Source organism: Octopus bimaculoides, chromosome 30, assembly GCF_046866305.1.
Source record: "Octopus bimaculoides isolate indiv1 chromosome 30, ASM4686630v1, whole genome shotgun sequence".
Lineage (NCBI taxonomy): Eukaryota > Metazoa > Mollusca > Cephalopoda > Octopoda > Octopodidae > Octopus > Octopus bimaculoides.
The window spans coordinates 5,834,774-5,858,617 of record NC_142957.1 but is presented as its reverse complement, the minus strand read 5'-3'; the positions used below and the strand labels follow the sequence as shown (position 1 = coordinate 5,858,617).

General features: G+C 42.3%; 1 protein-coding gene across 3 annotated transcripts in view; it reads right to left on the bottom strand.

Annotated features, from left to right (window-relative positions):
• LOC106878594 (uncharacterized) overlaps positions 1-22,520 on the bottom strand; it is a 63,052-nt gene extending 40,532 nt beyond the window's left edge. The window contains exons 1-5 of one of the 3 annotated variants that reach the window (XM_089346318.1): positions 22,294-22,520; positions 10,414-10,981; positions 7,947-8,153; positions 1,031-1,137; positions 62-370 (exon numbers count right to left, since the gene is read on the bottom strand). In XM_089346318.1, the coding sequence (XP_089202444.1) occupies positions 62-370; positions 1,031-1,137; positions 7,947-8,153; positions 10,414-10,942 (1,152 nt within the window). In that variant the 5' untranslated portion in view covers positions 10,943-10,981; positions 22,294-22,520. Of the gene's footprint in view, positions 1-61; positions 371-1,030; positions 1,138-7,946; positions 8,154-10,413; positions 10,982-15,202; positions 15,246-22,293 lie in introns of those variants that run through there. The other 2 variants (XM_089346319.1, XM_089346320.1) reach the window with 2 other exon arrangements.
• Between the last annotated feature and the right edge of the window lie 1,324 nt (positions 22,521-23,844).

Below are 23,844 nucleotides of genomic sequence, written 5' to 3'. Positions count from 1 at the left end.
TGATCTGAGGTCTACAGCACCACATTTAACCTGGGGTTAAATAACTTTAAAAGATACTCACACTAACAGGTTGAAGACATTCAAGATCATCAGAAGTGGCGGTCAAAGCAGGAGTGTCTTCAAGACACCTCACTTCATCATTGCATTGGCTGCTGGTCCAGTTCAGAGGTGGATTCTCCTCACCTCTGCAAAGGACATCGTTTGGGTCGATGTAATTTGCTTCACCTCTGCGAGGGGAATTCATTTGGCTGCAGAGGCTCTCATCGTCTTCGTCACTCCCAGCATCCTCAGGTAACACGTGGAAGCCATCCAGTCTCTGCTCCTCAATATTTAGTGAGTATTCATCTTCAGAACTTGATATGATGTCATCCTGGAAGGTAAGAGTGGAGTGAAAGAGTAAGGTAAAAAAAAAAACCCCAAAAGATGCAATTAGTTTTAATGTGACAGAGTGGTAATAAGTTTGCTTCCCAACCACATGGTTCTAGGTTCAATCGTATCATATCGCTGGCACCTGGGGCAAGTGTCTTCCACTATAGCCATGGGCTGACAAAAGCTGTGTGGATGGATTTAGTAGGTGGAAATTGAAAGAAGTCTGTCATATGTGTGTGTGTGTGTGTGTGTGTGTGTGTGTGTGTGTGTGTGTGTGTGTGTGTGTGTGTGTGTGTGTGTGTGTGTGTGTGTGTGTGTGTGTGTGTGTGTGTGTGTATGTGTGTGTGTGTGTGTGTGTGTGTGTGTGTGCGTGTGTGTGTGTGTGTGTGTGTGTATAAAAAAAAAATCCAGGTTTGAAATTTCTCCAAGGCACCCGATGAATGCTGGAGAGTATATCAGCCAAATCGTGTTAACAACAAACAAGATGAGGACAAATATCCATCAAATGTAAATAATGTAAATAATGTACTCCATCCATGAATTATATTTCATATGGAACTGACGGTTTTTCTCCCTTTGCAACTCAGTGTATCACTGACATGTTTGTTCAGTCCTGGAGAAAAAAAATAATCTTTTAAAGGAACAAGGAGAGTATACAGACCTTTGAGTGCAGACAAGGTGCCGATGGCGCTGCGGGGGCATGCAAGTGAATTCTGGGGGGCGTTTCTGCTTTCACATGGTGGTGTATCAGACCAGCTGCAGCACCATCTGAAAGAATAAGAGTCAGGTTTTATCACAACAGAACATTACAGAGAGAGAGAGGGAGAGAGAGAGAGAGAGAGAGAGTGGCAGGAGGAGAGATGCAAGAGAGAAAGAGAGAGGCAGGAGAGGGGCAAGAGAGAAAGAGGGAGGGGCAAGGGAGAGCGAGGCAAGAGAGAGAGAGAGAGAGGCAGGAGGAGAGGTGCAAGAGAGAAAGAGGGAGGGGCAAGGGAGAGCAAGGCAAGAGAGAGAGAGAGAGAGGCAAGAGAGAGAGAGAGAGAGAGAGGCAAGAGAGAGAGAGAGAGAGAGGCAAGAGAGAGAGGTGCAAGAGAGGGAGGGGCAAAAGAGAGAGAGAGGGAGGGGCAAGAGAGAGAGAGGGAGGGGCAAGAGAGAGAGAGGGAGGGGCAAGAGAGAGAGGGGGAGGGGCAAGAGAGAGGGGGGCAAGAGAGAGAGGGGGAGGGGCAAGAGAGAGAGGGGGAGGGGCAAGAGAGAGAGGGGGAGGGGCAAGAGAGAGAGGGGGGCAAGAGAGAGAGAGGGAGGGGCAAGAGAGAGAGAGGGAGGGGCAAGAGAGAGAGAGAGAGGGGGAGGGGCAAGAGAGAGAGAGGGGGAGGGGCAAGGGAGAGCGAGACAACAGAGGGAGGTAGGAAGAAGAGGGAGCAAGCTTTAGAACAGAAAGTGATGGTGATGCTAGCAGTGTTGATTGAATCTGTGGCAGTACTGGAGGTAGTGCTAGAGTGGTTGTGGTGATTGTTGTAGTAGTGGTGTCCATAGCAATTGTGCTTGAGTCGGTGATGGCGGAGTTGGTGCTGGTAGTAATTATGTTGGTAATTATAATGATCAGTGCAGGTAGTACTGGTGGTGGTGGTGGTGGTGGTAGTATAGGTGGTAGTTGTATTGATGGTGCTATATGTATTGGTGAACAGTCAATGGCGTTGGAGAGCATAAAGATGGAGGAGTGAAACATCTGAATATTGGAAAAGAGTTTCTTGTATGATAAGGATTTGCATTGGGTACTAAAATGTTGACATCATGGCTGTTGCTCAATACTCTGTGAACACTGTAAAGATTAAAAGATGTGACATGGACAGCTGCAATGGAGAATAGGGGTAGAGACCCCTTTCAGTCATGAAAGCCCATGGGATTGCAACTAGAAAGTTCTCCTCTGAGGCACAAGTCCGGGCAAGGTTGTTTATGGAAGACCAATAATCTATGCCACCAATGTTATCCAATGGAAAGGTAAAGGGGGCCGATACAGCTTGGCAACAAGGACATCGCAACTCATTTCTACAGCTGAGTGAACTGGAGCAATGTAAAATAAAGTGTCTTGCTCAAGAGCACAATGCACAGCTTGGTCCTGGAATCAAACTCACTACCTCAGGATTGTGACCCCAACACTCAAACCACTGAGTCATATATACCTTCAGATGCAACGGAGAATATGAAGCTGTTTCCTATAGGAATGGATGCAGCAAGCATTCTGAAAGTGTCTGTATGCCGGATTTTATCCCCCATCTTTGAATAGGGTCTCAGATTCAATTCAGATGGTTATGTGAAGCATCAGGAGACTGCGGTCAAACTCTGGCTGGAGGGGGTTGCTGTTAGCAGGTCATATGTGTGACAGCAGGATATGGTTCCTGGCCATATTGACAGAAACAGTCAGAAGTAGTTGTCAGATAATTTCTACAACTTCACCATCCCTAATTTCTACATCTTCACCATCCCCAATTTCTATGACTTCACAACCCCCAATTTCTACAGGGGTTCTATTTTCAATAACACTGTGTATAAACTCTGTATTTGGAATGACCAATTTTAAAGACTGCTGGATTTTATTCATAAGGTATTGGAATCTTATATGTATACCATTCTGCCTAAACAATGGATTTATCTCCAAGATGCAGATAAGATAGAGATTTTTATTTATTTACGGCCTCAAACATCTCATACCTTCGCGCTTTAGTCTGCCCTCTATTATTTATCTTGTTTCTCTCCATGAAATTCAATTGATTTCAGTCTTTGTCTTAAATTCATACTTATTCATTCTCTAAGCTTCCTAAATTCATGCTACGTATATATTCTATTCACCTAGATTTCATTGCTCTTTTAAAAATTACGATTTATGCATTGTTGTCTCTCAAATATTTAAAATCTACGATTAAGAGGCCTATCTCCTCGCTGACGGTACCTACCCACCCCTACCCATTTTCCTTTATTCAAAAATTTTTATCGCTCCTTTAAAATTATGGCTTTTAAGTGTTGATTTCTCAGCCCAAGAATTACAGCGTGATGTGCTGCTTGACTGGTCCCCCCTCTCTCTCTCTCTTTATATATATATATATATATATATATATATATATATATGATGATGATGATGATCTTTTCTCCCGCCATGCCTCTGTCTACCCCTCCATCCTCTCTAAATCAGTCCCTCTCCCTCTCTCTCTCTCGTAGTTTTTCCTTAAGGTTTTCAGGTTCTGGGTATATATAAATGAGAAATCCATTCTAAATTATCTCAATCTCTTCTCCGCTGACATACTACGACGAAGTCTCCAAGATGCAGATAAGATAGAGATTTTTATTTATTTACGGCCTCAAACATCTCATACCTTCGCGCTTTAGTCTGCCCTCTATTATTTATCTTCTTTCTCTCCATGAAATTCAATTGAATTCAGTTTTTGTCTTAAATTCATACTTATTCATTCTCTAAGCTTCCTAAATTCATGCTACGTATATATTCTATTCACCTAGATTTCATTGCTCTTTTAAAAATTACGATTTATGCATTGTTGTCTCTCAAATATTTAAAATCTACGATTAAGAGGCCTATCTCCTCGCTGATGGTACACCCGACCTCCCACCCCCTCCACCAGAAGTGCATTCCTCTGTCATCCTGTCATCCTCGGCTGTCTCCCGGAACCCATCTAGTGGCCTTGGCCATCCTCTCCCCAACCTTTGGGTAGCGCATTAAGTTTGAGTAATGTTTGCAGGTTGTAGGTACTGTTTTGCTTATGAATTCTTCCAATTGCAAGTTTTCTTTTCAGGTACACGACACTGCTTCCCCCTTTCCCAGGCTACAGGCCCACACCCCCAACACCCATACTGTTAGGATTGGCACTCTCAACGTCGGCACGCTGAAAGGTAGATCTGGTGAAATTGTTGAGATGCTTGAACGGAGACGCGTAGATATGTGCTGCATCCAGGAAGTAAGATGGAGAGGAGGTTCTGCGAGGTTCCTCACAGGCAAAGAACACAGGTACAAGATTTTCTGGGCAGGGAACACTGACGGGGTCGGGGGCGTAGGAATACTTCTAACGGAGAAATGGGTGGATACGGTAATCGAGGTCGTTAGAGTAAGTGACAGAGTACTTAAGATTAGACTAGTGCTTCATCATAGATTAGCTACTGTCATCTCAGCCTATGCACCTCAACCGGGGCTACCAGATGGTCTGAAAGACCAATTCTATGACACCCTCTTGCAAACTACCTCGTCGACGAGTGACAGGGCTGGAGACTTCAATGGTCATGTCGGACGTCGTGCTGGAGGCTTCCATGGCATACATGGAGGCTATGGCTTCGGTTCCAGCAACGAGGAGGGAACCAGACTGCTGGAGTTCTGTGATGCAACCGATCTTATGGTCTGCAATACCAACTTCAGGAAACCTGCCAGTCACCTAGTCACCTACCGCTCCGGCAGACACTCTAGCCAAATCGACTACATCCTCGCCAGAAATAGGGAAAGAGGGCGGCTTATAAATGCCAAAACCTACCCTGGCGAAGAATGTACCCCACAACATAGATTAGTAGTTAGTGACTTTGGGATCAAGGCAAAATGGGTGCCCAGAATTAGACCGGCTTGGAGGAGAAGGGTGTGGAAGCTTAAAGACCCTGCAAATGGACAGAGACTTAGAGACAAGTTACTTGAAGCATTTAACGAAATAGAAGGGGATATAGCATTATACAACGTGGAAGACAATTGGAGATTTCTGCGGGACAACCTGTTGAAAGCCACCGACCAGATTTGTGGGTGGTGTAAGGTCCCCTCCCGACCCAGAGTAACGTGGTGGTGGAACAAGGAGGTAGACAGGGCTATTAGACAAAAGAAACAGGCTTGGAAGGACTGGAAGAACGGTGGTAGCAGGGAATTGTACCAATGTGCCAGAAGGGAGGCTAGGCGACAGGTTTATTTAGCCAGAGGGGAAGCAGATAAGAAAAGATTTGCCAATGTTCTGCGCCGTGAGGACCAAAGACTCGAGGTATTTCGTGTTGCAAGACAGTGTAGGAGAGAGAATAGTGATGTTGTAGGAGAGAAATGTGTTCGCATGGATGATGGTACGCTTGCACTAAATGAGGATGCAAAGAAAGAGGTCTGGAGATGCCACTACGGTAGATTGCTTAATAAAGAGAATGAATGGGAGGAAGAGAGCCTGCCGTATGTCGACCCAATAGAGGGACCAGCTATCCGAGTTGATAGTACCAGGGTAGATAAAGCAATTAAGAGTATGAAGACCGGGAAAGCCCCCGGCCCATCAGGAATCACTGCAGAGATGCTCAAAATATCTGGCAGTGTTGGCTATAGCCTAGTCACCCGTATTACGAACCAGGTGATACACGAAGGAGTCATACCCAATGACTGGTGTAGCAGCATCATAGTCAACTGCTACAAAGGTAAAGGTGACGCTTTAGATACAAATAATTACAGAGGCATCAAGCTGTTAGATCAGGTTATGAAAGTTACAGAGAGGGTCATAGCCCAACTAATTAGGGAGCGAATCAATTTAGATGAGATGCAGTTTGGGTTCAATGAGGAAACTTGGGATAGAAGAATGGTTAATGAGAGCTGTGCGAGCCATGTACAGAGATGCTGCCAGTAAGGTGAGGGTTGGAAATGAGTACAGCAATGAATTCCGGGTAGAGGTAGGGGTCCACCAAGGTTCCGTCCTCAGCCCCCTCTTATTTATCATAGTCCTCCAGGCAATCACAGAGGAGTTCAAGACAGGTTGCCCCTGGGAGCTCCTCTATGCTGACGACCTTGCCCTAATTGCGGAGTCACTATCAGAACTAGAGGAGAAGTTTCAGGTGTGGAAGCAAGGTCTAGAATTGAAGGGCCTTAGAGTCAACCTAGCTAAAACCAAAATCCTAATAAGTAGGAAGGTAGATAAAACACAAACCCCTTCAGGTAGATGGCCCTGCTCAGTATGTAGAAAAGGAGTAGGTAGTAACTCTATAAGATGTACCCGGTGCAAGCTATGGACACATAAGAGGTGCAGCAACATCAAAGGCAGGTTAACTAGCAAGTTAGTTTTTGTTTGTGGCAGATGTTCAGGTGCAATAAAGACTGTAAGCAAACAGGAAACAACTTCTATCTCATTCCAGGGTGAAAAACTAGAGGTAGTCGATAGCTTCGGCTATCTGGGCGACCAAGTTAGTAGTGGGGGTGGGTGTGCTGAAAGTGTAGCTGCTAGAATAAGAATAGCCTGGGCAAAGTTTAGAGAGCTCTTACCCCTGCTGGCGACAAAGGGACTCTCACTCATGTAAAAGGCAGACTGTATGACGCATGCGTACGAACAGCCATGCTACATGGCAGTGAAACATGGGCTGTAACTGCTGAGGACATACGTAAGCTCGCAAGGAATGAAGCCAGTATGCTCCGTTGGATGTGTAATGTCAATGTGAATACCCGTCAGAGTGTAAGTATCTTGAGAGAAAAGCTGAACATTAGAAGCATCAGTTGTGGTGTGCAAGAGAGACGATTGCGCTGGTATGGACATGTGGTGAGAATGGATGAGGATAGCTGCGTGAAAAAGTGCCACACCCTAACAGTTGAGGGAAGACCTGGGCTGAGGTGGTGAGGCAAGACCTTCGTACATTGGGCCTCACCGAGGCGATGACTACTGACCGAGACCTTTGGAAATGTGCTGTGAGTGAGAAGACCCGGCAAGCCAAGTAAGATCGTTGCCAGTGCCCCTGGACTGGCTCTTGTGCGGGTGGCACATGAGATGCACCATTTTGAGCGTGGCCGTTGCCAGTACCGCCTGACTGGCTCCCGTAGGATTTTCGAGTGAGATCGTTGCCAGTGCCCCTGGACTGGCTTGTGCGGGTGGCACATAAAAGACACCATTTCGAGCGTGGCCGTTTTCATGCGGGTGACACGTAAAAGCACCCACTACACTCTCTGAGTGGTTGGTGTTAGGAAGGGCATCCAGCTGTAGAAACTCTGCCAAATTAGATTGGAGCCTGGTGTTGCCATCCGGTTTCACCAGTCCTCAGTCAAATCGTCCAACCCATGCTAGCATGGAAAGCGGACATTAAACGATGATGATGATGATGATGATGATGATATATATATAGGTTCAAAAAAGGAAAAAGACAAAAAAAAACAACAAAAAACAACGTGATGACATGATACAGATTGTGTTACTGGACGCTCGGGAAAAGAAAGGAAGAGAATATGACGTTTCGAGCGGAGCACTTCGTCGGAAACAAAGAAAGTCCAAAGAAGGGAAAAACGGAGGAAGAAAAAAATCGCCACCGATATCCACGAGGTTACATTGTGGAATATATATATATGCAATCAAAAGTGAAATACCCTAACCAGTAGGCCTTGTGTGTGTGTGTGTATACACACACACACACACACAACTTTACTATAATTCTTATCAACTAAACTCATTGACAAGGCCTTGGTTAGCCCACAGTGATAACACAGCCATGATCAAAAACAAAGGAAAGAACTAGTAGGGCACCAAAGTATTGGCAGACCAGTCCAACAGGAGTGGTGGCCATCCGGTCATTGTGCTAAATAATAACTCCACTATTACCTGCATGGAGGTTGGCCATAACCTTCTGTCGTTGTTCCATTTCCTGTCGGAGGAGCAGTAGCTGTTGTTTCTGTTGCTGCATCAGCATCTCTTGCTGCTGTATCTGTTGACGACGCAGCTCCTTAAACCGGTGCACCAATTGCAGTTGGTCTGCCTCGTGTGAAGTAACTGCTGCTGTAGTTCGTGTCGGAAGGTATGATGGCTCACCTGTTTATGCCAATTGCAACAAAAATATAACAACAAAAATTTTTTTTAAAAAGAAGCAAATACACAAAGAAAGTAAAAATAAAAATACAAAAAAAATATAAATAAAAAACAAAAATAAAAATGCAAATGGAATAAAATGAAAATAAAAATAAAACAGTAAAATAAAATTTTTAAAAATCCCCAAGTTTAATACTTGTTTCAGGTTTTATCTTCGTCTTTTACTGTTTTCGATCATTATACTGAGACCATGCTGGGGCAACAGCCTGAAGAATTTTAGAAAGAAGAATCAACCCCTGGACTTTTTTTTAAAGCCTGGTACTTACTCTATCAGTCTCTTTTACCAAACTGCTATGTTATTGGGATTTAAACATTCCAACATTGCTTGACAAGCAGTGGTGAGAGACAAACACAGACACACACACGCACATATATACAATGGGCTTCTTACAGTTTCTTATTTTTTTATTGCCCACAAGGGGCTAAACACAGAGGGGACAAACAAGGACAGACAAAGGGATTAAGTCTATGACATCGACACCAGTGCGTAACTGGTACTTAAATTTATCGACCCCAAAAGGATGAAAGGCAAAGTCGACCTTGGCGGAATTTGAACTCAGAACATAACGGCAGATGAAATACCGCTAAGCATTTTGCCCGGCACACTAACGTTTCTACCAGCTCGCCGGCTTCTTTCAGTTTCTGCCTACCAAATCCACTGACAAGGCTTTGGTCAGTTCCAAGCGATAGAAGACATTTGCCCAAGGTACCACACGGTGGGACTGAAACTGGAACTGTGTGGTTGGGAAGCAAGCGTTTGACCACACAGCCATGCCAGCATCTCTTTTACTCTTTTACTTGTTTCAATCATTCGGCTGTGGCCATACTGGAGCACCACCTTTAAGGGTTTTTTTAGTTGAAGAAATCGACCCCAGGACTTATTCTTGCAGAGCAACATGAGTTGGAGTGTTTTGCTCAGGAACAAAACGTACTGCAGGGTCTAAGAACCGAACCCACAATCTGGCAATCATGAGCACAGCACTCAGGTCACCAGGTCATGTGACTTCTAATATAATAAATGCGAATGTCAGTGTGTCACACTTTTTCATCTTTACTCCTAGAGGCTGTTGCCCAGCACATCATACCATTTTGGAATCAGGTCAACTCCATGAGTAAATTAAAAACATTTCGGGCCCCAAATCTGGACCCACAATCCTGAAATTTTGGATTCTTAAGTTTTCGTTACTGTATGTTTTTAGATGATTTTTTGCAACAAGTTTTTTTGTACAATAACAATTTTCATAACTTGGAAATAAATTTTGAGCAGAATCGAAATTGACTGCAAAATCCAGAGATTATTTTCGGCGCTTCTTTTACGTGATGCTTTGTGCCAAATATGATCACCATTAGGATATGACTCTGGAGGAAGCAATTGCAGTCAATTCTCCAAAATGAGTCAGAGATCTGTTTGCAGATCTTCCCATTCAGGGTCAGTAGCTTAAAAGCTACATACTAAGTCACACTTATGTACTCATATATATATCACACACCATCGTTTAACGTCCGCTTTCCATGCTAGCATGGGTTGGACGACTTGACTGAGGACTGGTGGACCAGGAGGCGACACCAGGCTCCAATCTGATTTGGCAGAGTTTCTACAGCTGGATGCCCTTCCTAACGCCAACCACTCCGAGAGTGTAGTGGGTGTTTTTACATGCCACCCGCACAAAGGCCAGTCAGGCTGTACTGGCAACGGCCACGCTCAAAATGGTGTATTTTATGTGCCACCATATGGTGGTTGTCTACTCCTTACACAGAGTTTGACCACCTCCTGCCCCTACACCTTAGCCCTTTCATGGCGTCTGATGTGGCTTTTTAAACCAGACAATGTTTTGCAAAAACACCCACACAGATTGCACCTCTAATTTGTACTACCAATACCTGCAGGTAAGTTCTGCTCATTGTGGATCCTAACATGTCTTTTAAAACCCCCATTGGATTTGCATACTAGGAGGAGTGGGGGCTGGGAACTCGGTGCAGTCCTCTGACTCACCAGCTCCTGTCAAACCATCCAATTCATGCCAGCATGTAAGACAAACATTAAATGATGATGATGATGATGATGATGATGATATCATCAACACGTACCCCAGAAAACTGGGCCCTGTTATGGCTGCAGTCTTATGAAAAAAAAAAGCCCAAATGAAAAACATAAAGGCTTAAATGAATAAATAAATAAATATTAATGATAAGACTAACAAACCATTGACAGCTGATTTCTGCAGATCACAGTAGTTTGTCGCAAGCCCATTGCCTAAAGTATGTGGTGGAAAGCTGTTGGTTTCAACTACGTGGGATCCAGCAGTTGCCATCCAAGTTTGTCTGTCATCACCAACATCATCATAATAAACATCGTTGTCATTGTAGCCCTTGTTTCTGTCTTCATTGCTGTAATTACTATGGTTATTAACATTGTGGTGAGTTCGTTGGGTCTGATGCCTGTTGCCGTGTGTCCCTTTGGTGTTTTGGAGCCCTGCTGTTGGTGTCCTTGACTTACGCTTCTCCTCTGCCTTTGATGCTGTAGCAGCTGCAGTTCTTTTGGTTGAAGAACGGCCAGGAGATTTGATGCTGCACTTGTTGGAAGGAATGCTGGTCCGTGAAGCATCTCTGGGTGAGGTAGTGGTGCTAGTAGCAGTTGTAGTAGAAATAGTAGTAGTAGTAGTAGTAGCAATAGAAGAGCTGTGAGGGTGCGAAACACGTGTGAGAGTCTGTTTCAATATGGCTCTCTCCATTTATCATTTACAACCAGAGAGAGAGCCTTTTCGCAGAATCTAGGAACAAATAAAACATGGAAAATGAACAACTGTAATGAAAAAGTAAAATAAAATACTCTTTTACTCTTTTATTTGTTTCAGTCATTTGACTGCGGCCATGCTGGAGCACCGCCTTTAGTCGAGCAAATCGACCCCGGGACTTATTCTTTGTAAGCCTAGTACTTATTATATCGGTCACTTTTTCCGAACCGCTAAGTGACGGGGACATAAACACACCAGCATTGGTTGTCAAGCAATGCTAGGGGGACAAACACACACACATATACATATATATATATATATATATATATATACATATATACGACAGGCTTCTTTCAGTTTCCGTCTACCAAATCCACTCACAAGGCTTTGGTCGGCCTGAGGCTATAGTAGAAGACACTTGCCCAAGGTGCCACGCAGTGGGACTGAACCCGGAACCATGTGGTTGGTAAGGAAGCTACTTACCACACAGCCACTCCTGCACCTACTGTTTACAGTCTATTTACACCAGGAAAGGAACAAACCAATACTGGTTTTTAAGAGGTAGTGGGAAACATACACACACACACACAAACACATATAGACATAACAATGGGTTTCACACAGTATCTATTTTTCAGATTCATTCACAGGGCATTGATCAAGCTGGGGGGCTATATTAGAAAATACCAGGGCTGTGGAGTCAGAAACAATTAAAGGGTAGCTGGAGTTGGAGTCAGTAAAATAGACCACAATCACTTAATTACATAGAGGAATTGGAGTCCGCGGTGCTGATCGTAGAGGAGTTGGTGTTTTCTTGTTTTGACTCCACAGTCCTGGAAAATACTGTAGCTTTTCCCAAGGTCCCATGGAGTGATTTTGTACCCGAATCTAAATAGTGGCACAACAGAGAGCTTCTTAACCACAAAACTGACTTCACCTGTGCTGGTGCCCCATCAAAAGCACCGAGTCCACTCTGTAGGGTGGTTGGAGTTAGGATGGCCATCGAGCTGTAAAAAACCACACCAAAAACAGTGAAGCCTGATGCACTCTTTTGTCTGGCCAGCTCCTGCCAAACCATCCAACCCATGCCAGCATGGAAAGCTGACGTTAAATGATGAGGATGAGCATGATTTTTCAATGGAATTTTCTGGAGATTCGTTTTGGAGGGTATATTTTTTTATCCCTTCACTTGTTTCATTCATGCTGGGACACTACCTTGAAGAGTTTTCCATCAGATGAATCAACCTCCAGATATTTTTTTTTTTTAAAGAGTGGTATTTGTTCTACAGGTCTCTCCTGCTGATCTGCTAAGTTATATGGATGTAAAGAATACATACACGAATATATCAGGTCATCCCATAAATAATGTGGGTTTTTTTCAATTGTATGAACCAAAAGTCAGACGGGAATGGGATAAACTATCTGCATCAACTTGCTATAAAAGCAAGGAGTGATTTTACCTCGTACTTATTCTTAGTGCAAGTTTTGAAGAGTGCAGTTCGATTTTAACAGTTATTTTTCAAAGCTGTAATGGAAGTGACAAAGGAGCATATTCGACATATTTTGCGTTATGAGTTTAATAAAGGCAACAACGCAATGGAAAGTGCAAGGAATATTAATGAAGTACATGGGGATCGGACACTAAACATAAGCCAGTGTCAACAGTGGTTCCAGAAATTCTGAGCTGGAAGCTACATCCTAGAAGATGAGAGTCATCCTGGAAGATCTGTAGAGCATGACGAAGACATCCTGCAAACCCTGGTGAAACAAAATCCCATCGTAACTGTTAAGGAACTAGCAGAGAAACTTGGATTTGGTCATTCAACCATTCATCAACACCTGTGTGCCATTGGAAAAGTCAGAAAATTGGGTCAATGAGTTCCTCACAAACTTTCTGACTCTAATTGCATGCTGGAGTATCCTATTCGTAATATGTTTACACTACATGCAGGTAAAGAGGAGAAATTAGTCATTACTCATTTTACCCCATTTTAGACCTCATTTTTGGAAATTTGAAAACTATCGAATTAAACATTAGTGAGGGGGGAAAAAATTGACTTGGAATCCAACAGAGAAAAGAATATCGATTGCTAAACACCGAAAATTATCCAGATATTTTCTTATCAACCTCAATTACAATTGGGTCAAAGTTGAGGAAAAATTTCTTGAAAGAACAGTACCTGTCACCTGACTATATTTCGGACCCCCCCCCCCTCAACTTCAGCAACAACAACAACTATGCTGACCAATTATTTACTCGTAAAGATGATGTAGCAATACAAAATGATGCTGCAATGTAATGATTTCAAACAGGTAGGAGGAAAATAACAAGAAATCAGAAGCACCCACACCGTGTGTGTGTGTGTGTGTGTGTGTGTGTGTGTGTGTGTGTATGTGTGTATTTTATTATTCCTCCTAGGCGTATCGCACTGATAACCGAGTATTCGGAAATATTTTCAAAATATTTTATTACATATTTAACTCGTATGTATATGGTACAAACTGAAGACTGAGAAAAACGTGAGCCAAGAGTGGACAAACAACACTTAAGTGCCTCAGTTGGTCGCACCGGGTATTTAGAACTCAATATACACGTGTTTCAGAACAAAGTGCCTGACGGGCACGGAGCTAGGGGAATTAAAACGACGAAGGTATAAGAGATTATAAGCATTCACACCACACAAACGTACAATGCAACAAACACTACGTACATAATATCCAATATAGCGGCGTTAACTTACGTGCGCAAACATAAGTGTATACATGCATAGGCGTAGGAGTGGCCGTGTGGTAAGTAGCTTGCTTGCTTGCCAACCACATGGTTCCGGGTTCAGTCCCACTGCGTGGCACCTTGGGCAAGTGTCTTCTACTATAGCCTCGGGCCGACCAAAGCCTTGTGAGTGGATTTGGTAGACGGAAACTGAAAGAAGCCCGTCGTATATATGTATATATATATATATATATATATATATGTCGTGTGTATATGTTTGTGTGTCTGTGTTTGTCCCCCCCCCCAACATCGCTTGACAACCGATGCTGGTGTGTTTACGTCCCCGTAATCTAGCGGTTCGGCAAAAAGAGACCGATAGAATAAGTACTAGGCTTACAAAGAATAAGTCCTGGGGTCGATTTGCTCGACTAAAGGAGGTGCTCCAGCATGGCCGCAGTCAAATGACTGAAACAAGTAAAAGAGTAAAGAGTATATATATATATATATATATATATATATATATAATAGAAAGATCGCCTAAATCCATCACCATATTGTGGTTTATTATTTAAGCTTACCTCGATTCCGCCGTGGTACTGTTTTGCATTTATAATTAAATAAATATATACAAAATACATTTGGTCAAAAATAAGAAAAAATTACCATCCCGAAATACAAAAATGTATACAAATCAAAAATAACAAAAAAAATATACAGTCCACTATTGTTTTTTGTTCGCGGATTTTCACCTATCGCAGGGAGTGGGGTTGGAACGTAACACCCGCTATAGTCAAGGGGTTATTGTATGTGTGTGTGTGTATATATATATATATATATATATATATATATATATATATATATATATATATATATATAACAAATAATAAATGAGTGTATGCATATATACGTACGTATATACCTACGTCTGCATGTATATATAGGTGCACATCTGGGTACAGGACATTGCAAACAAAACGTAGACTAAAAAATAATAATAACCAGAGTACAGAACACACAGAGGCCACATAGAGAACATTTTCCTTCATCAGCTACCCCCCATTCTAACACAGGCGTTTATATATATATATATATATATATATATATATATATATATATATATATATATATATATATATATATATATATATCCCAATATTAGACTATTTTCTTTTGTTGTTATGGTGATCGGCTAATAAGCTGTAAGCTTGTAAAATATTGTGTTTACAGAATTCTTAAAGTCGTACTGCCTACCAAAAGCCATCGCATATATAATATATACACACGTACATTTGTGTGCGTGTGTATATGTTCTTTTTTCTCTTTTTAGCTTTAAATTTTGACCGACCCCCTAATTTGGTGGCAAGATTGTAAAGGAAAGTTATTTGTTTTAACTGAGAACCTTTATACCTCAAGGAGTCTTGGTGATTCTTATAGTCCCAGATATGTATGTATGTACGTAGGTGGGTGTATGAATGAATGAATGTATGTATTTGTATGTATGTATGTATTTGTGTGTATGTGTATGGAATCCAAGAATACTCACTCACACTGGGAAAGAGAAGAAGAGACGTTGGCTGAGAGAGAGAGACAGACAGACAGAAAGATAGAAGGGACAGATGTGGAGGAGAGAATGAGCCCCCCCACCTCGCCTAGCAACTTCCGGCCTACCCCCCCCTATTTACCTGTACAACAACTACAAGTACAGACAGAAATCAAGATTCGACAGAGCAGGGGGGAGACGAAGGGGTCCTTTAGTACAATTATAATGATCACTTAGTGGTGTGCGTGAGTGAGGGGGGGTAGAGATATCGAAAGCTTTTGTCCTGTTTGGATGGAACATGTCTTTAACAAGTCTCCACATGAACCGATCAGAGTCACTGCAGTTATTGAAATAATTACTATCGTCGTTATTTAGCCACAGGTCAGCCCTGATCTGACAAATAGATCTATAACCTGAGCTATTCCAGATGTGGCCATCCTGCCTTTTATTCAGACACAGTGTATCTAGTACTACATTACTCTTTACTCTTTTACTCTTTTATTTGTTTCAGTCAGTCGAGCAAATCGACCCCGGGGCTTATTCTTTTGTAAGCCTAGTACTTATTCTATTGGTCTCTTTTTGCCGAACCGCTAAGTTACGGGGACGTAAACACACCAGCATCGGTTGTCAAGCGAAGTTGGGGGGACAACCACAGACACACAAACACACACACATATATATACACATATACGACGGGCTTCTTTCAGTTTCCGTCTACCAAATCCACTCACAAGGCTTTGGTCGGCCTGAGGCTATAGTAGAAGACACTTGCCCAAGGTGCCACGCAGTGGGACTGAACCGGGGACCATGTGGTTGGTAAGCAAGCTACTTACCACACAGCCACTCCTGCGCCTATCTAAATGTTTTTTGGTTGTTGTTAGTATTTGGCTCCAATTTAGTCTTGATCCAGCTGTGACCATCCTGTCTTTTATTCAGGCATAGAGCATCTAGGACTACATTATCTAATGTGTACTTTGCTGTTTCTTTAGCCTTTGTTGTTTTTTTTAGCCCAGTCTTGATCCAGTAGACCTATGAGCAAAGGCGTTCCAGCTGTGACCATCATGCCTTTCATTCAGATATAGTGTATTTGTTGCTGTTATGAAACCCAAGGTCAGTAGTGATCTAGGAGACCTATGATATAAGGTGTTCCAACCATGACCAACTACTTGAATTAAATCTGGTGTCTCAATGGTAGAAATATATTGTGGGAAGATGCTGTCTTGAATGGAGACATGGAATGGTAGTCAAAAACTGAGTTGATGAAAAGGAAGACTTTGGAAAAAAATATAATGCACGCATGGCTATGTGGAAAGCAGCTTGCTTCCCAACCACATGGTTCTGGGTTCAGTTCAGTCCCATTGTGTGACACCTTGGGCAAGTGTCTTCTACTATAGCCTCGAGCCAACCAAAGCCTTCTGAGTGGATTTGGTAGACAGAAACTGAAAGAAGCCTGTCGTATATATGTGTGTATATATAATATATATATATATATATATATATATATATATATATAGATAGATAGGTGCAGGTATGGTGGTGTGGAAAGGAGCATGCTTCCCAACCACATGGTTCTGGGTTCCACTCCTTTAGTCTCCTTGCATGGTACCTTGGGCAAGTAACTTCTACTATAGCCTCAGGCCAACTAAAGCCTTCTGAGTGGATTTGGTAGACAGAAACTTTAAGAAGCCTGTCATATATATATATATATATATATATATATATACACATACACACACACACACATATATATATATATATATATATATATATATATATATATATAGGTGCAGGTATGGTGGTGTGGTAAGGTACATGCTTCCCAATCACATGGTTCTGGGTTCCACTCCTTTAGTCTCTTTGCATGGTACCTTGGGCAAGTGTCTTCTACTATAAGCCACAGGCTGATCAAAGCCTTGTGAATGAATTTGGTAGATGAAAACTGAAAGAAGCCTGTTGTATATATATGTGTGTGTGTGTGTGAAGGTGCATGGCTCAGTGGTTAGAGCGTCGAGTTTATGATTGTGAGGTTGTGAGTTCGATTTCCAGACTGGGCTGCGTGTTGTGTTCTTGAGCAAGACACTTTATTTCACATTCCTCCAGTTCACTCAGCTGTAGAAATGAATTGCAACATCACTGGTGCCGAGTTGTATCAGCCTTTGCCTTTCCCTTGGAAAACATCAGTGGTGTGGAGAGGGGACGCTGGTATGCATGGGCAATTGCTGGTCTTCCATAAAAACAATCCTAAGTTGTGTGTTCACCAGTGACGCGACTTTCCACACAGACTTGTACCCCGGAGGGGAACCTCTTAGGTGCACCTCATGGTGGTGTGGAGAGGGGAGACCGGTATGCATGGGCGACTGCTGGTCTTCGATAAACAACCTTGCCTGGACTTGTGCCTCGGAGGGTAACTTTCTAGGTGCAATCCCATGGTCAGTCATGACCGAAGGGGGTCTCAGCATATACATACATATATGGCCATTGCTGGTGTCACGTCAGTGGCATGTAAAGAGCACCCACTACACTTTTGGAGTGGCTGCCATTAGGAAAGCCATCCAGCCATAGAAACCATGCCAAACCAGACTTGGAACCTGATGTAGCTCCCCAGCCCACAAATTTCTCAGTTATGGAAAATGGACGTTAAATGATGATGATGATTATTATACACACACACACACACATATATATATGTATATATATATATATATATATATATATATATATATATATATATCCAAAGTTTTAAATTTTTACATTTAAGAAAGAGATTTGACGCCGATGTTTATATCCATGTATTTAATCCGATGTTAATATTTCTGTATACAGAAATATTAACATCGGATTAGGGCATTAGAAACAGCTACATTGCTAGAAGAGCTCTTACTTCAAATAATGTCGGTGTTTCTAACACGATAAATCTAATATATATGTATATATATATATATATATACACACACACACACACACATACTCTCTTAACAACAGGTAAGCACTTCAGCTTTGTTGAACCAACATTGTCATTCAACATGGTGGAAATGGCAGCCAAGTTGGCAATCTTTTGTTTTATTATCCTTTTCTACTCTAGGCACAAGGCATAAAACTTTTGGAGACGGGGCCAGTCGATTAGATCGACCCCAGTACACAACTGGTACTTAATTTATTGACCCCCCCCCCCCCACCAAAAAAAAAGATGAAAGGCAAACTTCGACCTCGGCAGAATTTGAACTCAGAACGTAAAGACAGATGAAATACTGCTAAGCGTTTCGCCCGGTGTGCTAACGTATCTGCCGGCCCACCGCCTTATTTTGTTTTATTATGACCGAGACCTTTGGAAATGTGCTGTGCGTGAGAAGACCCGGCAAGCCAAGTGAGATCGTTGCCAGTGCCCCTGGACTGGCTCTTGTGCAGGTGGCACATAAGATGTACCATCCTGAGCGTGACCGTTGCCAGTACCGCCTGACTGGACTTGTAGGGTTTTTGAGCGAGATCGTTGCCAGTGCCCCTGGACTGGCTCTTGTGCGGGTGGCACATAAAAGACACCATTTCGAGTGTGGCCGTTTTCGTGCGGGTGACACGTAAAAGCACCCACTACACTCTCTGAGTGGTTGGCGTTAGGAAGGGCATCCAGCTGTAGAAACTCTGCCAAATTAGATTGGAGCCTGGTGTAGCCATCCGGTTGCACCAGTCCTCAGTCAAATCGTCCAACCCATGCCAGCATGGAAAGCGGACGTTAAACGATGATGATGATCACAAAGTGAAAGAAGGTAGTGAGCTGGCAGAATCGTTAGCACACCGGGTGAAACGCTTCGCAGTATTTTGTCTGCTGCTACATTCCACCGAGGATGACTTTGCTTTTCCTCCTTTCAGGGGTCAATAAAATAAGTACCAGTTACACACTGAGGGTCGATGTAATCGACTGGCCCCCTTCATCATCATCATCATCGTTTAACGTCCGCTTTCCATGCTGGCATGGGTTGGACGATTTGACTGAGGACTGATGAAACCAGATGGCTACACCAGGCTCCAATCTGATTTGGCAGAGTTTCTACAGCTGGATGCACTTCCTAACGCCAACCACTCTGAGAGTGTAGTGGGTGCTTTTACGTGTCACCCGCACGAAGGCCAGCCAGGCGGTACTGGCAATGGCCACGCTAAAATATTTTCAAGACCTTGTGTCTAGAGTAGAAATAATTATCACAAAGTGAAAGTGGGAAATTATAAGCAATTGGCATTGATAGCTTGAAAACAAATTTCTTTCAAAACTTGGTGGTAGTAGTAGTAGTAGAGTTCCCATCATCCTGCACCTTCCTTGGTCAGGTCAAGCTTGATAGATCCAACAGACTTATGATCGAAGCACTTTCTCTCTCTTTCTTTCTTACATTTAGGGACTAACATTGTCTGAACTTCAACAGGTGTGGCTGCCTGGTAAGAAACTTGCTTCCCAACCACATGTTCAGTCCCACTGCATGGCACCTTGAGCAAAGTATCTTCTACTAAAGCCTTGTGAGTGGATGTGGTAGATGGAAATTAAAAGAAGCCCATCATGCATATTCTTTTTCTTTTATTCCTTTATTTGTTTCAGTCATTTGACTGCCGCCATGCTGGAGCACCGCCTTTAGTCAAATCAAATCGACACCAGGACTTATTCTTTGTAAACCTAGTACTTATTCTATCGGTCTCTTTTTGCTGAACCGCTAAGTTACGGGGACCTAAACATACCAGCATCGGTTGTCAAGCGATGTTGGAGGGACAAACACAGATACACAACATATACATACATATATATATATATATATATACGACGGGCTTCTTTCAGTTTCCGTCTACCAAATCCACTCACAAGGCTTTGGTCGGCCCGAGGCTATAGTAGAAGACACTTGCCCAAGGTGCCACGCAGTGGGACTGAACCCGGAACCATGTGGGTGGTAAGCAAGCTACTTACCACACAGCCACTCCTGCGCCTATATATATATATATCATCATCATCGTCGTCGTCGTTTGACGTCTGCTTTGCATGCTAGCATGGGTTGGACGATTTGATATATATATATATATATATATATATATATATATGAGTGTGTGTTTGTTACCTACCACTGCTTGACAACTGGTGTTGGTGTGTTTATGTTCTCATATCTTGGCGGTTTGGCAAAAGCGATTGGTAAAATAAATATCAGGCTTTAAAAAAATGCACTGGGGTCGATTCATTTGAATAAAAATTTAAGGTGGCGCTCCAGCATGGCCACAGTCTAATGACTGAAAGAAGTAAAAAGGAAAAGGGTAAGGTGTGTATACATGATTTAATTAAAGGAGAGAAAGAAGGGGGGGGTAAGATTTAGCTGCTGTTTCTTGCACCTTCAGCGACCACATAGTGGTATGCCCTTGTAGAAATTCAATAGCAGTTGCTGATGTTCTTGTTGGTAGAGGCTGGAGTTATTTTAAACCGTGGAGGCGCAATGGCCCAGTGGTTAGGGCAGCGGACTCGCGGTCATAGAACCGCGGTTTCGATTCCCAGACCGGGCGTTGTGAGTGTTTATTGAGCGAAAACACCTAAAAGCTCCACGAGGCTCCGGCATGGATGGTGGCGAACCCTGCTATACAACGCGGGTTGATGAACCGTAAGACGTGTGGCCAGAACCTCCTGGAAAATAACCATAGCGAGGGACATTCCACAGTTGAATTAGAACAGTCACAAACAGTGAAAGAATACATGCACCCAACACCAGAGCTGAAGACACCTCCGAAAGGGGGTGGCCCCGCCACGTCAAAACGGTAGAGGAGTAGGGGCCGAAACCGGACGTGGTTCCTCCTGATGATATCTTGAGCTAACTGGATCCTATAAAGTAGCTGTTGTGGTAGCAGACCACGAAAGATGGTTGAAATTCCTTCCACCACAACTTTCTCTCACTCATTCTTCTTGTTTCTGTTGTGCCTGTAATTCAAAGGGTCAGCCTTGTCACACTCTGTGTCACGCTGAATATCCCCGAGAACTACGTTAAGGGTACACGTGTCTGTGGAGTGCTCAGCCACTTGCACATTAATTTCACGAGCAGGCTGTTCCGTTGATCGGATCAACTGGACCCTCGACGTCGTAAGCGACAGAGTGCCAACAACAACAATATTTTAAACCACAGAACAACTCTGGTCAATCGGACAAACCTATAATCAGACCATTCCAGCCACGACCATCCCGTCTTGTTTTTTTTTTTTTGAGGAATGCATTATCTAACGCATCCTATCCTTATTTAAGATAATAAAGGAAGGGGAAGAGGTCTGATTTGAGGGGTATGTGGCAAGCCTATAGTCAGATGCCTTCCAGATACGACCATCCCGTCTGAGGTTTTATTTTAGAGACTATAGTATCTGATGTGTCTTGTCCTTCTGTAAGCCAGTAAGGTAAAGTGAGGTCTATTTTGATGTTTAGCAGGCAGATCTATGGTCAGAAGCCTTCCAGACATGACCATCCCAAGACAGTAAGACAAGGGTGGGGTATGGTTTGATATTTGACAGGCAGACTTATGGTCCGAAGCCTTCCAAATATGACCATCTCAAGACAGTAAGGCAAGGGGCGAAGACTGATTTGATGTTTGGCTGAGAAATCTATTATCAGAAGCGTTCCAGATATGACCGTCCCAAAATAGTAAAGCCCAGGAGTAGAATACGATTTGATATATAACAGACAAAACTATGATCTAAAGCGTTCCAGATGTGACCGTCCCAACAAAAAAGGCAAGAGGTGTGTAAGTATGCTTTGAGGGATGCTTGGCTTCTGTTTCTAACATGCTGCGCGAACCATGTAGAGAGAGGCTATATTTTTTATCTATTTATATTTATTAATCCGTATATATATATATATATATATATATATATATATACATATATATATATATATATATATATATATATATATATATATATATACATATATATATATATATATATATATATATATATATATATACATATATATATATATATATATATATATATATATATATATATATATATACAGCATCTATATATATATAGATAGATAAGACGTTATCAAAACAGCGACGTGTTTAAACAAATGGAGAAAATATGAAGAAAAATTCAGATCACCTGTTGACATTTTGTTTCTAAAACATACACATATATCCATAAATATATATACACACATATACGTAGATAAAGGCGTGTATACATGTATATATTCGTTGTATATTTATATTAGGGTCCGTTCGGAGAAGATGTAGACGGCCATGTTTTGATTGAGTGAAAACAACAAGTGAGAATCACGCGTGAGAAGACGAGATTTGTTTGAAGCGACACTTTGTGAGTGTAGGTATGAAAGTGGAAGTGGGAATAAGAAGATGAGTGTGAGTGTAACAGGTTGGATTTAATAGAGGCAAGAGACCCCAGCTTATGGCGTAACTACAGTTTAGTGCTCTACCAATTAATATACGCTTTGTAGTGTATATTATTTATAAAATAACATTTCACAAATAATATACGCTTTGCAGCATATATTATTTGTAAAATAAAATTTTTAGGGATACTTTTCCGGCATAGGCGCAGGAGTGGCAGTGTGGTAAGTAGCTTCCTTACCAACCACATGGTTCCGGGTTCAGTCCCACTGCGTGGCACCTTGGGCAAGAGACTTCTACTATAGCCTCGGGCCGACCAAAGCCTTGTGAGTGGATTTGGTAGACGGAAACTGAAAGAAGCCCGTCGTATATATGTATATATATATATATATATATATATATATATATATATATATATATATATATGTATGTGTGTTTGTACCTGTGTTTGTCCCCTCACCATCGCTTGATAACCGATGCTGGTGTGTTTACGTCTCCGTAACTTAGAGGTTCGGCAAAAAGAGACCGATAGAATAAGTACTAGGCTTACAAAGAATAAATCCTGGGGTTGATTAGCTTGACTAAAAGGCGGTGCCCCAGCATGGCCGCAGTCAAATGACTGAAACAAGTAAAGAGAATAGTGATACTTTTCCCTTCATACCTACACAAGAGTCCCCTACTCACACTTGATTTTGTTTCCTCGTGACTTCCAGACAATTAAATTTTCTGCAATACGCTTCGGATGGTGTAGATACCAATCATATCGGAATTTGCTGTGAGCAAATTTTTCTGTGGGTTAGGGATGGAATTTCCGAAAATTCACAAAGTCGGCTTTTTTTTTTTACCTCATAACTTTCAGAAAAATAGATATTTTTCAATGAAATTCTTCAAATAACTTTCAGAGTGTGTTAATTGTGATATTTAATATACGAATTTAATATACGAAAGGTAAAATAAAAAATTAAAAAATTAAAAAATTAAAAAATCTCAGGCGCTGGAGTGGCTGTGTGGTAAGTAGCTGGTTTACCAACCACATGGTTCCTGGTTCAGTCCCACTGCGTGGCACCTTGGGCAAGTGTCTTCTACCATAGCCTCGGGCCGACCAAAGCCTTGTGAGTAGATTTGGTAGACGGAAACTGAAAGAAGCAAAGTAGCAGAAAAAGAAAAAGGGAGAGAGAGGCGGATAAGTGAAGTGACGCAGTAATATGAACGAAGGTAGCAGTATGAGAGAGAGTCTATTTCAAAAGTGTCCTTAATTCGTGCCATGTTGGGGCACTGACTTGAAGAATTTTTAGTCCAATGTATC